The sequence below is a fragment of the Urocitellus parryii genome, chromosome 14, assembly GCF_045843805.1.
Source record: "Urocitellus parryii isolate mUroPar1 chromosome 14, mUroPar1.hap1, whole genome shotgun sequence".
NCBI lineage: Eukaryota > Metazoa > Chordata > Mammalia > Rodentia > Sciuridae > Urocitellus > Urocitellus parryii.
The window spans coordinates 58,782,584-58,799,566 of record NC_135544.1 but is presented as its reverse complement, the minus strand read 5'-3'; the positions used below and the strand labels follow the sequence as shown (position 1 = coordinate 58,799,566).

At 47.3% G+C, this 16,983-nt stretch overlaps 1 protein-coding gene across 1 annotated transcript in view; it reads left to right on the top strand.

Moving 5' to 3' along the window:
• Positions 1–16,983, top strand: part of Ptk2b (protein tyrosine kinase 2 beta) — a 108,838-nt gene that overhangs the window by 43,515 nt on the left and 48,340 nt on the right. The window contains exon 2 of the mRNA XM_077792725.1: positions 14,869–15,109. Within this exon, the coding sequence (XP_077648851.1) occupies positions 14,906–15,109 (204 nt within the window). The 5' untranslated portion in view covers positions 14,869–14,905. The remainder of the gene's footprint in view (positions 1–14,868; positions 15,110–16,983) is intronic.

Genomic DNA, 16,983 nt, shown 5'->3' with positions numbered 1-16,983 from the left:
TCAACAAAGGAAGTAACACAAATGACCTGGAACCCCTTGAAGCTCCAGTTCCCACTCTGGGGGAGCTCGCAATCTTCGTGATTTCCCCCCTTGTCTATATCCCAGTACCGTATATCTTTCCTTTCCTAACTGCTCCCTCAAGTCTTTTTTCTCTTGCCTAATCTCCTCGATTCTGAGATGAGAAAAACTGAGTTCCAGCAGATGGACAAATGCAATGCCTTACCCAAGTTATCTGAGTGTCTTTCTGGAATGTCAGTTGGATGTGATTCCAAAGAATGTAAACTCTTATCATTTTCATGACTGTGTGTGGGGGGGGGCACATACTAGAAAATTCCCAGTCAGCAGAAAGAGAGCTTACTCCCTTTGGTGGTTCTCGAGCACCTGGATGTGGACATACTCCGCCCAACCCCCCACTCTCCTCTGCTTGCTCCGCCAACCTCGTCTGCCCCGGAAGGCGACCCACATGCAATCCCCTGAGCCTCTGGGCTCCGTTCTCTCCCTCTGGCCTTCAGACTGTGGTGAGCTGTGAAGTGGGCTGCTGTTCTTTTTTCTGACTTCCTGTGTTCTTCAGAAACCTCAATGAACGAGAGCTGAGGGAGGAAAGGCCGGGGACCGTTACACCAAACGCCAGCTTATATCTGATGTGAGCTGAATCCATGACTTTGGCAGATAAAACCCATGATTCTGACCACTCTGTCCCCAGCTTGGCTGCAGAGCAAATGCAACTGCTTGGGGGCTGGAAGTAGGAACTAGGACCCTCATTATTTTCGGACTTGGGTCAAACTTATCTAAAAGAGAGCTAAAGTGACCCTTCACCATGGAAGCCAAGCCAGCGTTGATGGGAAAAACTTAATTTCCTCTCTACTACAACTGCTTTAATTTCTCTATTTCCTCTTACTATAAAACTCAGTTGTAAATATGCATGTTGTCAGCTTTTTGTCGCTGTGACAAGAACTCGAGAAAAACAACTTAAAGGAGGAAGAATTGATTTGGCTCGCAGTTTCGGAGGTTTCAGTCCATGGTTGCTGGCTCCATGGCTCTGGGCCTGAGGTGAACTAGAACCTGATGGTGGAAGGCTGCAGCACAGGAAAGCTGCTCAGCTCAGGGCAGCTGGGAAGCAGGCAGAGATAGAAGAGAAGGGGTAAGACCCAGGGACGAGGTGTAGTCCCCAAGGACATGTCCCCAAGGACCCACTCCCTCCACCAGGTTCTACATGCCACAGCTTCCTCCACCTCCTGGGATCCATCCAGCTATCAATGGATTAATTCATTAATGAGGTCATGTTCCAGTGACTTCCAAAAATATCCCACCTCTGAACATTACTGCACGGGGTTCCAAGCCCCCAACTCACAAGTCTTTGGGGGGACGCTTGATATTTAGACCATAACACCGTGGGAGTACATTTATATAGTGACTGTGCATATAACATTTGGAGTTTGCATATTCTTTTAATTGAATATGAATTACTTTAATTGAACCGTCTGCTTATTAATTACCTAATTATGAATGAGGCTGTGTACCCAGGTGAGATGGTACTATGGCAAAAACATGATGTTGCTTCTATTTTTTTTTTTTTTGGAATGATAAGGTATCTGTCCACAAACTCCCATTCTCAGGGTCTTGCTACTCAAATTGTGGTCCACAGGCAAGTCTAAGGGTTGGTTCTTTCCTTCCCAGCCCTCTCCAGGTCTAAACTTTTATGCCTGGCTCTGGGTCCATGTGATCATTTTCTTCTATAACTCTTAAAACCCCAAGAGTTGTCTTTCTACTGTTCGCGTTCAGGAGAGTGTCAACGAGATTTTCTCTTTTATTTCACTCTCTAATCAGGGAGGAAAACTACTACTCAGCTTGAGCAGTGGTGGGGAAGTTGCTGGAGAAGAGCTTTGTACTGGGGGGTTTCTTGGGTCTGTACCCAGACTCTCCACTTGGAACTTTCACAGCTGGAGTTTCAGAAGACCAAAGTTCCCCCAAATTTTCTAAGCTGTGAACAATAGAAACTGTTTTTTTTTTCTCTTTCTGCCCATTTCCCAATAAAGGGCTTGTGTAACCAGAAGAAACTAAAATAGAAACCAGCACTGTACTCTGCAATCAGAGGCCCAGAGACACACAGGCATTTACCAATTGTAACCCATTAAGATCTGTTGCAACACCAAGCTTGGTGCGGACACCACCCTGGCACACAGAACGTGTGGTTTCGGGGGAAGGGATGCACAGTGGGGGGTCTGCCACCTGGGAACTGGGAGACCCCAGTTCCAGCTGAGAGACTGCACCACTTAATCTCTCAAACTCAGTTCTCACCAGTGAGGCAAGGACCAGAGCAGTAGCTCCTCACTCTCACTGGGCAGGGCGTTAGCATCACCCCCTGGAAAATGGGGAGATGGTTGTCAAAGGAGACAGAACTTCTAGGACACGGAATTAGTAAGCACTAGAGGTCTAATGTACTGTGATTAATCACACTGAATTATGTACTGGATATTTGCTGAGAATGGATCTGACATGTTCTGACTACACACATACACACACACACACACACACACAGTAACTATATGGAGAGATGAATATGTTAACAACCTGTATCGCAATTTTCAGTTCACTATGTATATGTATATCAAAATATCACACATTGTACGTACAATTGGACATACAATTTCAACTAAATTTTTTTAAAATATAAAGCTGGGCATGGTGGTGCACACCTGTAATCCCAGCTACTTGGGGGACTGAGGCAGGAGCAACTTAGTGAGACCCTATCTCCCTATCTCCAAATATAAAATAAAAAGGGCTGGGGGATGTAGTTCAGTGGTAGAGCACCCTTGATTTCAATCTCCACTACCACAAATTTTTTTTTAATTTAATTAAAAACTATTAAAAATCAAAACCAGGCTTGATGGCACATGGCAATAGTCCCACTACGTGGGAGGCAGAAAGAATTGCTTGAATCTAGGGGTTTAAGGTCAGCCTGGGCAACATAGGAAGGCTGTCAAAAAAATGTTTTTTAAAATCACAAATAGAGAAGGCTGAGCCCCATCCACACAGGTCTGCCCTCCAGTGTGGAGCTCAGACCTGGGAGGTCTGAGCCTTACCTCTCCCGGTGACACACTGAATGTGTGGTTGGAGGAAGGGGTGCACAGTGCTTCTCTAGGTTATGTTTCTAACCTGGAAAGTTTAGAATCCAGGGCCCCCAGGACACTTCTCTGCGTGTGCTGTGGGGTGAGGCCTCCTGGGTGGACAGGCCTGGACTCTGGCTTACTGCCAGGCCCTTCATCACTGCAGGGCGGTGCAGCAAAGTGCCCTTGTCTGGAGCCCTATCCAACTCCATTGGAGTCCCATTTCTGCTCTCCACTTGCTGTGTGACCTTGGGAGTTACCTGCTCAGCCTCAGTTGCCCCATGGATGAGACAGGGGATACCAGTATCTCCCTTTTGAGCTGTTATTAGGACAGAATGGACTCATGGTGCAGGTGAAGTGCTAGGCTGGTGCAGGGCGAGGGAAGCGCTCTGTATTATTTCTCAGAAATGAGGCTTTGACAGCAGGGAGGGGTGAGAGAAAGGCCCAGGAGGGGCTAGGGTATGAGGGCTGGAGAGCGACCCACAGTCACAGTGTAGGAAGGAATCTTGAGCCCTTGCAAGACACTCTGGGCTCCTGACGGACTGTTTAGAATTAGGGACCACTCCTGTGGTCTCAGTCTCTCCTGTCAAATGTCACTGAGATGTCTCTCTGTGTTGTTTACCCCAAACCTGATTTTTTGATAGGATCCAGAAATTTCCATTGTAGGTGCCATATGGGCTCTCCAGTCTAGCTTTGTGGCAAGAACATTGGCCACTGTCTCCATGGGCTGCATGGAGAGCACAGGAAATCAGACCACAAGAAAAGGCTCTAGAGGCAGATGCACAGGAAAGGGGGACAGCTTTATCCTTGGGGACAGACTGTACATATTTTTAAATATATTTAACCAGTATAACAGTAAGAGAACTAAGATCTTTTAATTGTATGTAACTTTAAATATAGATGTGTTTTATGTAGTTATAATAAGTATGTAAATCCCATTCTCTGTCACTTTATATTTTTATATAAATCTTTTCATGTGCAACTATTCCCCATATTCTTTTCATAGTATATCATGATTGGTATTGCTTAGCTTTTCCCCTGAGAATTTCCCTGAGCACTTTGTCTGGGTTCTCATGATTTCACTCTGATCAGTGGTACAGGTGTGAACATCTTCATGCAAATGACCCAACCCGCTGTGGGGTATGTTTCCCACAGGTGGAGGACCAGGTCGACATGTAAGTTATTTTACATTTAACTAAGTTGTTCTTCAGGAAGCCAGTGCTGGGTTCATTGGCAACTGTACCAGTTTCATCATAAGCCATAAATGTAGGTGTTTTTTTAAATATTATTTGTCTTTAGGTCTCTTGGCTTGTTTGAGGAGTTTCTAGTGATTCCTTAAAGTATTTTTTCATTTGCAGTTTTAACCCCTGAGGGGTTTCCCATGTATTTTTAATCTTCCCAAGTCTTTCACACACAGGTGGCATCCTGTTCGCTTGATGGGGCATCTAAATTGGTGTTTTATCCAGCTCTTGTTAAAATGAAGGCTGACTGCTGCAGTGTACAGATGGGGGCATTGTCAAGTTGGATGTTTTCCGTGTTTGTTTACATGAAGCAAGCTTTTGGTGTAGACTGCATTTGCAATGAGTGGCAGATTGGAGGCTGGCAGGTGGAGATGCTTGTTCAAGGGATGTTTGTGTTGCTTCTACGGTGGTGATGGATGCACAGGACAACACCTGTGCTGTTAGACCCGTGTTTGTGCTTTTGGATTTAAAAAAAAAAAATGTACTGAGTCTTCTTTTAACCACCAATTGTTTTGGGTTGTTTCTTAAATGTATCCTATGAGATGCCTTAAGAAAGCTCCATGCCTCCGACATTGCCACACCTATTCATAGTGTTGAAAGCCCACATTTCTTCCAGGGCCACATGGCTAGATGCTGATGAGCTCACAGAGAGAAGTTTGGGTTCTATCAGAATTCTGGAAAGCAGGTTCCTCTTAGAAAAAAAAAATAAGCAAGCTCCTCTTGGGCACAGAGACAGAAGCGCAGGCAAGCTGAAGACTTAGATCCTGTAGGATTGTGGGGTAAGATGGGAAATCTGAGTTCTGGTCCAGGCTCTGCCACTGAAGAAAGGAGGCCCTAGGCTGGCTGGCTTTGTTGGGATTTTTCTTATCCTCAAACTGGGAGGGACATCTTCCTTGGGAGACATTGGCAAATTAGCAAGGATACAAACACATTAATGGGCAACTGTGATTCAGTTGGCCTTCCGTATCTGAGGGTTCTGCATCCATGGGTCCAACCAAATGAGTATTGAAAATGTTTGAAAAAAAAAAACTTCACCTGTACTGAATATGTACAGAGTATTTTTAACTTGTCATTATTCCTCAAATAAAAGGGTAAAACGACTATTGACATAGCATTTACATTATATTAGGTATAAGTCATCCAGAGGATGTGTTTAGATTAGATGCTAGTACTGTGCCATTTTATATAAGGGACTTGAGCATCCTTAGATTTTGATATCTGCAAGGGTCCTGGAATCAATTCTCTGCAGATATTAAGGGACAACAGCATACCTATATAAAGATCTTCCTCCCTTCTTTCCTCTGTGTGTTGCATTTTATTTTAAACCTTGACCTGGTTGAAGAAATCAGATTCATCTTTTTTTTTTGACATGGCAGCCCAACCATCATTGGAAATCTGTAATCCATCCTGCCTTCCCCAGACTCACTTCTCCCTTTGGTCTCAGGGGTTTGCATCCTGTGCCAAGGTCCCTAGGCTCCCAGGATCCAATTTCCACACCTAGAACACAGTCTCTTAAGCCTCTGGGCCCATTAGTGGGCAGTGCTGAGCTGGGTCTAAGTGTGCAAAGCCCAGGGGAATTACTATTCTCCTTTTAGGGGTTTTCTAGAAACCCCACACTGCATTAATGTTTTTGTTTTGGGCAGCCACATCACAGTGACTAACAGTGAGTTTACAGTTAGCTTTAACCCTGTATTTTTAAACCATACTGCTGCTCAAACCACATCTTCCTCATCAGAAACTGGGGAGAACTATTTGTTGCTGTTTGCCTTTAAGAAGTCCTCATTTATTCCACTTTCTAAGTTACATTTTGTTACAGTGGGAGTGTCCTGCCAGCTTGTGAGGACTTCAGGGATCCTTTATTTATTTGTTTGTTTGTTTGTTTATATATTTTTAGTTGTAGATGGACAAACATCCTTATTTTGTTGATTTGTTTTTACGTGATGCTGAGGATCGAACCCAGTACCTCCCACATGAGAGGCAAGCGCTCTACCACTAAGCCACAACCCCAACCCCAAGAATCCTTCTTGATCCATGGCATGAGTCATAACTTCTCCCAATCCTGTGTTTAACTTGTTGCCTCTCATTTGATGACTACAAACTCCTTCAAACCAAGTTAAAAGGTGCACACGAGGGGCTTTTAGAAGAGTCGGTTCTTCAGGTGAGCATGGACATTTGATCAGCAGTCTTGGAAGAAACCATTCCACCACTTATGAATTTTCCTATTTATCATCTGGCCTTCTCCTTAACTTTTCAAGCAAATGGGGAAGAAGTCAGGCAAAGATCCAGCCAAAGTATTGATTCATCACGGCACCAAATTTCCCTGCCTGACCACCAACTCTGAATCCCACTCGAAGAGGGAAATGAGATTTTTCCTGGGTTTGGTGGCAAAAGCTGAAAGCATGATTCAAAGTGGAGAGTCTAGTTTGGGGTTAGAGACGACGAAGAGTGTGGCTTTGAAAATTACAGCTTCTAGGAGATTGGACAGTAGCAAGTTCCTTGCAGAAGGGCCACCTCTTGAGTTGGGGAGCTTCTGTGTCTCCTGTACTTCACTGTCTTGCAGTGCTGGGTGATGACACCACTATAGGAACAAATGGACATCAAGGGTCAGATGCTGGCTGGAGACCAGTGACCCAGAAATCTGCACTCCTTGCCTGGGTCCTCTCACTGTCTTGGCAATGGTGGGCTGTAACCACCTCTCATGAGTGGTTGGTGCCCATTTCTCTCCCATTCTGCTTTCAGTGAGGTTCCTCTTGTAGCTTAAAATTGGCCAGAGAAACTTACACCAGAGAAATTGGCCAATGCTACACATTGAGGCCTCCCCACTCTGGTCTGCCGGTGGCTAACACGCACCACCCTATCCTAATGGTTTCTACTGTCTCCCAGCTCACCCTGGTGTTCATCTGTGGCCAGATTTATATTTTTTAAACGGAAATCTGCTTTTCGGCAGAATGAAGCTCAAATTTCTTAACATGTTGCCATCTTCTAGCCTTATTTCCCGGAGACCCCTCCCTATTCTCTTTCTCAGCCTGACATGGGGTCATTTGGTTTCCTCATCTTGCTGGGTCATGTTTTCCTGAGGTCTCCAAGCCAGTCCTGAGCCCTGTCCTGTGGTCCTCTCGTGCCGTGTGACACTGTGGCTGGTGTGTGAGTGTGTCGTCTTTTCCCTCTGTTCTGGATGAGAAGGGTCTGCCTGTGAGGCAGAGACCCTCTTCCCTCTTCTGCTTATCCTCATATTCCCAAGCTCCGGCATGACTCCTGAGACACAAGAGGGTAGACAGGGAGAGAAGGGAGGAGAGGGCACAGGGGAAGAGGGGAAGAATGCAGGAGGAAGGAGAAAAGCCGTTCGTGAACTGCCAGAAAAAGAGCAAGGGGATTGCGAATTTTTGAAGGGTCTGGAAAGCAGTGGAACCCAGAGATCAAACAGGAGGAGAGCTGCATCTGGCCAGCTGAGGGCAAAGGCCTTGAACTGGCCAGGGAAGCAGAGGTCCCCTCACAAGGAAGAACAGGGTGACATGTCTCATTGCTCCCCTCCTGCCCTCCACAGAGCCAGCCCTGAGTCAGCTGGCCCTGGGTGGGCTGTGCTGGCAGCAGAACTACTCCTGGTGGATAATGGGCCCCAGGGTGGGAAGCCAAAGACGTGGTAAAGTCTCAACAAATGCTTTTAGAATTATTCTGAATTATAGCTGGCAGTAATCACCACCTTTCTGGCTCCTTCCTTCACCAGGTAATGGGGAGGGATGCCTGGAGAGGAGGGAAGGGATTAGCCCAGTGCTGGGCTCAGGGGCTGGCAGCAGAATGCCGCCCTGCTGGAACTGGGGACTGAAAGGACTTGGGCAGTGAGGGGGCGCCACGTGGAGCCAGCAGGGCCCAACCTTGCCTAGAGACACAGGAACGGCTCCCTGACACTGCAAGGCCACTCACAAGGAGTTAAGTGGCTGCACCCAGCAGGCCTCCGCAATAGGAAAGGCCTGTGTTCCCCATCGTGTTGATGGGGAAACGGCAAGGGAAGTGACTCAGACAGAGTGGAAATCAAGCGTGCCTCTCGTGACACTCTGACTTCAAGCTGGACCCGAGGGACTGGTGCTCCATCTGTCTCCTGTGAGCTTCCTTCCACAGAACATGCGTCTGAGTGCTCAGGCCAGAGCAGTGGCCTGCATGTGAGCACAGCAGGAGGGAGGGTGACCTTCCTGGGTGGCGGGTGGAGGGAGGGAGGAAGGTGGGCCTTGAGGTGAAGGCAGCCTCCTAGCTCTGGAAGCTGAAGAGGCTGCGGTGACCACCCGGTCCCTCACTTACAAGGCCAGGTGTTCTTTTAAGAAAGGATCTCTGTAGTAGTACACTTCCAGTTCTTTCTTCTGCCAATTTATAAGCATTTTTTAAAACATATGAGCCAGGGACTTTACTGAAGTAACCTCTGATTCTCCAGAAAAATTCTGAAGAATTCAGCCTTCTGCCCCAAGAAAGGAAACCAAGGCCTAGAGGGGTCAGTCACCTTGTCCAGATGCACAGCTGGTAAGTGGCAGATATGTCCAGCCCCAAATTACCAAAACCTGTTGTTCTCCTTTCATCAATGAATGAGCATCGTAAATCCAGGAAAAGGTGGACAGCATGATGTTAGAATAGGACTGTCCTTCACATTGAGCTTTATGATGAATTTTCTGCAGGGTCCTTATTTTTTCCTTTTTGCCTGGACACATGAAAACATCAAGGCCACTACCAACCTACCAGCCGCTGTTGGGGAGCCTTATGTTTCTGGGCATCAGAGCCAGTTAGCGGCAGAGCTGTGACATGACCCCATAACCGCGGTAGCAGGACATGACACCCGCTCCCAGCATTTGATAATTAGCATTAATGAGAAGGGAGGTGTGACGTCACGGAGAAGGTTCACACAGCTGATTCATTCAAACCTCGGGGCCTCCATGACGCATCACTAGGACATTACTTACTGTGGACTTTGAAGTCAGGCAAAACGTCTGCCACTTGCCACCTGAGTGATCTGGACAAGACTGTAGGCCTGTTTCTTCTCTCAGGCATGATCAGATATGACCTACCTGCAGAATTTTTCTGGAAAATCAGAGATTATTTATGTAAACTCCCTGGCACACAGTGTATGTTCAGTCAGGCGTAGCATTACCCTACAATGTCTTCAAGGGCACGAATTCTCTTTTTCTGAGATGTTTACCCCTGTAGCCCTAACATCTTCCCCAGGCCAGGAGCTCCAGGTACCATGACAACCTGTGACATCTCTAAGGTCTGTCCATCCTGCCGCAGTCGCCTCTCCTTCAGGCAGGTAAACGTCTTGCCATTCAGGAAGAACATAACTTATTTTCTTCCTGAAGCTTCTTGGACTCAGAGGTTGAACAGCCTCCTTGAGTACCCGTGGCAGGTTAGGGCCAACAAGTTCTTAGAGCCAATCAAGACCTTTCCTGTTTTAATCTGGGCCCATTTCCTTGTGTTTGTTATTCTTTGTGACTTTGGCAGACCTGAGGGCTGGGAGGCAAGTTGGCGCCCAGCAGGGCTCAGGGCCAGGGATTTTGCTAATGCCACAGCATATAGGCGCCTCTCAGTGGATCTGGGGCAGACCAGGACAAGGGAGGAGCAGGAGCCAGGGCTGGGAGAGCCAGGAAAGAGGTCTGGAGAAAGGGGCGGGGCTTTTGTCTCACATTGAGGGTCAGAAGACTGCAGTTATGGAACACCAGAGACGGGCTATTGGTGAGAAATTCAAATATTCAGGCAAAAGTCAAAGGAACAAGCAAGTTCGCTTGTCAGGAAGAGGAGCTGGAGCCTTCTAGAGGATTGTGCTTACCTCTACCTGACTCAGCATTCAATGATAAATGTTAGAAGCTTGCAATTGGCCATGGAGGGAATATTTACACCATGGAAATTGGCAAATGCTGATAATCAGAACTTTTTTTTTCTTTGTAGAGAGTTATTGGCAGGAGGGAATATGGGAATTGTTTTAGTCAGCTTTTTCACTGTTGCGACTAAAAGACCTGACCAGAAAAATTATAGAGGAGGAAAAGTTTATTTGGGGCTCACAGTGTCTAGAGGTCTGAGCCCATGGACAGCCAGCCCCATTCTTTGGGGCTAGAAGTGAGGCAGAACAACACAGCAGGAGACTGTGACCGAGGGAAGAGGCTCACATGAGGATCGGGAAGCAGAGAGAGACTCCACTCACCAGATACAAAATATAAACCTCAAAGGCACGCCCCCAATGCCCACCTCCTCCAGCCACATCCTACCCACCTTCAGTTACCTCTTAGTTAATCCCTCTCAGGGGATTAATTTACTGATTGGGTTAAGCTTCTCAAACCCCAATTATTTCTCCTCTGAACCTTCTTGGATTGTCTCACACATGAGTTTTGGGGGGACACCTCACATCCAAACCATAACAGGAACACATGCAAGATTTTGGAAAATAGGCAACTAATAACTGTGATGAGAGAGACTCTCTTTTGGATGCTGTTAATGAACATCAATTTATGTTTTCCACTTCATGGTCACAACCTTTCCAAAAGGAAAATAGAGCAGGTAGTCCTGTCCCCATTGTGTAGATGGGGAAAATGAGGCAGAGAGAGGTTAAGCTACTTGTGTTAGGTCTTGGAGGCAGTCAGAAAGTGAGGTGGGACCCAAACGCAGGCAGAGTGAGCATGGGGAGTGTAGAGGGGTGAGTTCTCCAAGACCCCAAGGACAGGTCGCCTGGATCTTTCTTGTGTGACTCCTCTCAGGTACTCTACTTCAGAGAGTTTGGGGAGTTCATTACAGATCTGTATCTACTAGTGAGAGTTTGGGGTACCCTTGAAGAAGCAAAGTGCATAGTTTACACTAGGGCTCACTCCTGATGCTGTACTTCCTATTTTTTGGACAGAAGCATAAATACCTGTGTCCACCATTACACTACCATAGTGAATAGTTTCACTGCTAAAAATTCTTCATTCTCCACCTATTCACCTAATCCTGGAAACCATTGATCTTTTCACTGTCTTTATACTTTTACTTTTTCTGCAATGTCATACAGTTGGAATTCTACTTTGTAGCTTTTTCGGATTGACATTTTTACTTAAAGATAAATATTTAAGGTTCTTCCATGTACTTTGTGGCTCCACAACTCATTTGTTTTTAGTTCTTATATCTCATTGTATGGATGTACCACAGTTTGTTTATTCATTCACCTACTGAAGGACATCTTGGTTTCTTCTGCCTTTTGGCAGTAATGAGTAATGCTTTTACAATTATCCCTGTGTACATTTTTGTCTGGACATGTGTTTTCAGTCCCTTTGTGTAAATACCAAGTGGTGTGATTGCTAGATCTTATCATAAGAGCATGTCTAGTTGTGTAGGAAACTGTGAGGCTGTTTTTCAAAATGGTAGCATCATGCTGCATTCCCACCAGCAGTAAAGGGGAGTTCCTGTTGCTCCACCTTCTTGTGTCCTGTTTTCTCTTGAGTTTAAAAGCACTCTCTGCTTCTGTACCATCAGCTGTAGCAGCTTAGGCACAGAAGCACCTGCAGGTCTAATACTGTCCCCTCAGACTTTGCCCTGTCCCTATCCCAGGCATGGACTTCTAACTGTCCCACACCACTCTGCTTCCACGCTCCACCTGCCAGTCGATACATATAACACTGAAGATGGAGTTTCCCCAGGTCCTACCAGTGAGATCTCTGAATTCTACAGACATTTTATTCCTAAATATTCTCTCTCACATTCTTACCAGGATATTTTAGGAAGTCACTGAAGCGTCTTGTGTGTGCTCACTGGAGCATCCCCCTTTGGTAAGAATGCTGGATGAGTTGAGGTGACACCTCTTGGGGCTCCCAGAGCTTCAGAAACACCAGTTCCCTTCACGGAGGCTATCTGGGAGCATGCGGTATCAGCATGGATGTACAGCAGATATGGGTACAGTGCCCTGCTTTCCAGCTCTGAGAGCATGTTCTGAGGAGCATGACATTGCAGCATTACAGGCGACCAGGCTTCCCAGTGGCCATTGGGAAGCCGGGCTGTCGGCTTTCGTTTTTAGAGTCTTGGGAGTTCTGTCTTAGTTCGGGCCATTATACAAAGCACCAAACACTGGGTGACTAGAGCAACAAGCGTTTATTCCCCACAGCACTGGAGGCTGGAGGTCAAAGATCAGGTGTGAGCATGCCCAGGTTCTGATGGGGGCCTTCTTCCTGCTGATACATGTGGCAGAAAGAGGGTGACAGAGTTCTCTTGGGTCTCTGGTAAAAAAGACTCTGATCCCATCCATGAGGTCCACCTCCATGGTGTCATCACCTCCCAGAGCTCCCACCTTTCCAACACCAACACCTTGGGGGTTAGGGTTTCACACATGAATGTCAAGGAGCACATCAGTGCATTGCAGGTGCTGTCTAGTCCCTGGGGATAGACACCATATGCCACTCAACTTCCTCCTCCTGACACCTGTCTCAAATCTTCCTCATAAAGATTAGACACAGCAGATCCTGAAGCGAGGGCCAGCTGTGTGTGTAGTGTTTACCTAGTTATAGGTGGTGACCTGTTCTCATCCCCATTTGGAGTCTATGCTCTTTAGGGACAAGACACCCTCTCATCTTCACACCCTCCAGCAGCAGCATTTCCCTCATCTCCTGGGGTATCTCCTCGGGCCTCACTGTTTCAATGTTCTCCCTCAATTCCAAGGCGCCACCTCTGCATCTTTGTTAAGGAATTCCTCTGCTCTCCCCTGTATAGAACTGGCTGGAAATGCTGGGGACAATGGCTGTACGAAGCAGAGTCTAAATGTCCCAGGTCTCTCACTGTCTGGGTGGGGTGTATTCCGTCAGGCTCCTGGGATTCCCAGGAGAATTAATTAAGCTGTTCAAGGATCCCTCACCAGACAGCTCTTCTGTGGCTATCTTGCCTTCCCTCCACACATTCTGCACTCTCCGAGTGGTATTTCCTGGGGTCACCTCTCAAACGACCTCCCCTAGATTCCTTGTGGCAGTTCAAGGGGAACTGAGATCCATCCCACTGCATGGCAGACACTGGCACCTGGACGTGTTCAGTGATGTCTCTGGGAAGATGGAGTGGGCACTTCCATGATGCTGGGTGGACGGTGTATAGATACGTACATAAAGATGTACATGTATGTGTGGCTGCCCTGAGAACTCTGAGCCTGGTGTGTCCCCTTGTCCATTTGCCCCTCAGCTGAGGGACAAGCCCTGCTCTTCCCTTCATCATTACAATATCTCTTTGAACCTTCCTAGTACACATTTGCTTTTTAAAATAAATGGTTCCTTAAAGCGGCTGACTGTCTAAATCTTTTCTATTTTTAACTAGTGCCCAGCATAGTATGTCTAATTTTTTAAAAAATCATAGGCTGTCATTCCACTTTTTAAATGTTTGACCCCACATTTGTTTTTTAATATGGCCAACTCCATCATGTTTCCCCCAACTTCTGGTCCAGAAATTTCCCCCCACCCCAAATCATAGTATCTTTTGAGATCTTTTTCTGAAAGGGTAGGTTTCACCATGAGAGCTGAGCTAACCCCAGGTGAATGTTAGGACACTCCTAGAAATTTAAAATTATCTAGTGTTCAGACCTCAGTGGCCCTTCTGCAGACAGGACCCAGAGTTAGTGTTCTTTAAAGCTTCCCAGGTAACCCCAATATGCAGCTTCAGTTGACACCATCAATCCAAAGCATTTCCATCACTTCTTTTGGACACACCCTGTTTAGACCTGTAAAAAGTAGGTCCTTAGACGTCCTATTGGATCCAGAGGACAGGACCAGTTTTCTGAAATTTGGGGTGAACTACAGATTCATAGGATTCTTATAGCTTGATCTGCATCAAGTTAGGCTATCATGAGCACTGGATTAATCTTAGAGTCCAGCCCCTCGCACCCTACAGAATCCCCTTTCATAATACTGGGGAGAGGGTGGGAATTGTCCTTCGTGTGCTGAGGTGCGCTCTATTTGGTGAGTCCCTGGGGATCCAGGCTTCCTATCATGAAAGCTCTGGCTAGCAGCTGAGGCTGTGGACGGTCAGGCCATCATTCAAGAGCCAGGTTCACCACCTGGCCCCTCTCTTGCCTTCTCTGTTCCAGGTCCCTCAGAGCTGTCCATTCTCCAACTCTGTCTCTTCTCCACTTTCTCCCCCTTGCCCCTGTTTCTTCCTGCTATTTCCTCCTGTCCCACTTCTTACTTTTCTGCTCCACTGTGCCTTGGAACCAGGCTGTGGCCGCCTCCTCTCACAGCTGCATTTGCTCCGTGTGGGCCCCTTGCCTAGGAGCCATTGTTGAGGGGGAGAAATGGGAGGTAGAGGGGGCTTCCAGAGGAGAGGGCTGGTGTGCTTGGGAGCTCCAAGTCCAGATTTTATTCCTGAATGTTCATGCATCCTGCTTCCACCAGCTGCAGCTTCCCAAGAACATCCAAGAATGCTGGATGCCTTTAGGGGAGATCCTCAGGAAGAGGAGAATAGGTCATTTGCTTGGTGGCTGCACCCGGGGGGCTAAGGCATGAGGGCTTCTAGGCACTCATTTCAGTACTGTCTCTCTGTTGACTCCACAGGACTGAGATGTGCTGGTCCTAGCTGCTGTCTGAGAGGATGTCCGGGGTGTCCGAGCCCCTGAGCCGAGTAAAGGTGGGCACATTACGCCGGCCTGAGGGCCCCCCAGAGCCCATGGTGGTGGTACCCGTCGACGTGGAGAAGGAAGATGTGCGCATCCTCAAGGTTTGCTTCTATAGCAACAGCTTCAACCCTGGGAAGAACTTCAAACTGGTCAAATGCACTGTGCAGACAGAGATCCAGGTAAGCTGGAGACCTGTGCGCTCTGTTTGTCTGTTCCGCCCTCTGCTTCCTGGACAGTTGAGCAGCACTCCTTCAGCCCAGCAGGCTCTCCTGTACTGCCTGGCAGAGGGAAGTTGGCATCAGAAGAGATGTTCTCAGCTGGTGTGGCCAAACTCCTCTCCAGGTGTGCAGCTCCACTTCCCTAGGGGCTTGGGGGACAGATGCTACAGCCTTGGTTTGAAACCCTGATTGTTTGGTCTTTGTTCAATTCATTTCAACTCGTTAAGTATTTATGATATTTGAGGCTCTGCAAAGGACTGAAAAGCCCCCTCAAATATTCTCCGATGGAATTGGAATTAGAGGCATATGCAAGTGACTAAATTTTCAAAAAAAGCTGTCTAAGAATTCTGCTGGACATTGAGAGGATGGAGCTGGTGGGGCATTTAGAGGATGGTAATGAGCTAGAGATGCCCTGGGCTAGATGGGTCTCACCAGGCCCTTCTGCCAGAGCAACAGCTCAATGGGCTTTTTCCTACTTAGGGTCCTAAAATCTGTTAACAGATCCAGGTACTCACCTCATCAAGGCGTCTAGACACCAGGATTCAGTTCAACTTAACTAAGTCTATATGAAATTGTCATCAAAAGCAGAGTTCCAATATTCTGGCTGATTTCACCACCTACACGTACTGAACAATGGCTACACGGGAGCGGTTAGGTGTGCCTTTCTATACTCACCATCTCATTAAATCCTCTAATGGCCCCAAGAGATGGATTCAGTGAGGATGCATCTTTCCTCTGCCCAGAACATTCCTTCTTGATAATGGAAGGGAAAGTCAAATGGGTTCTCAGAAGGCAGCTTGGAGGATCTGTGGTTTGAACAAGGAAGCAGGGAACTCGGAGGAAAGGCACCCAGCTCCAGGGCAGCTGCCTGAGCTCTTAGCCATGGCATTGCCAACCCTTCCTGTGTCCTGAAAACCCGAGCCTCTCAACTCTGTGAGCGGCTCCTTTGGTTGGTGCTGTGGCAGCTTGGCCACATCGCCATCCCGCCTGCTGTGTGTTATGGCATGAACCTGCCTCCGCACACCCGAGCAGAGAGTAATTGATTAGCTCACTGTGCTGGCCAGTTACCATTGTCGATTCTGGCTCGGTTGACTCCTCTGTTTCCTGTAACTGATTTGATTAGGGCCTTGATTACTTGTCTTATGGTTTCTGATGTGGGAGCATAAATATGCCTGAGTTTAAGCCCTGGCCCCCTTCTTCCAGGGGGACGTTTTCCTATCTTCTTAACTGTCCACTTCATGGATCTTCCTTCAGGTGTGTCATTTTCGTACATAGCTGATCCGTCCACTGTGAAGCCTCACTAGCTTAATTTTCAGAAGTTAACCTGGTCTTCAAGTTTGAGGAGCACCTCACTGACCTTTCGTGCTGAGAAGCAGAGAACATCTGGTTGGTTCAGCTTGGGTCAGGTTTTATGGAGTTAGCAGTGAGAAGGGCCCTGAAAGATGGGTGGGATTTAAAGCAGAGATTCTGGGGTAAGAAGGGAGCAACACAGATAGAGGCTGGGAGGCTGCTGGATGGTGAGTAGTCTGGTTTGATGGAAGCATGGGATTTATTTAGAAAAGCTTCTCAAGTCAAGGCCAAGGTGGAAATTGAGGGCAGATAATGGAGGCCTAGAACATCAGGTTAGAAATTTGGAGTTGGGCAGGCACTGGGGAACAGCACCCAGTTTTTAAGAAGGGGAGAGAGATTTTCTTAGAGTTGTGTGATGGCCTGGTGGATGTCTAAGGGGAGGTAGAGCAGGAGGCCTACAGAAAGGGCAGTAAGGCCCAAGCTCAAGAATGGCTACCAGTTCTGGGGGCATCATCTGGAGGAGTTTGGGGACAAAGGAGAGGCAG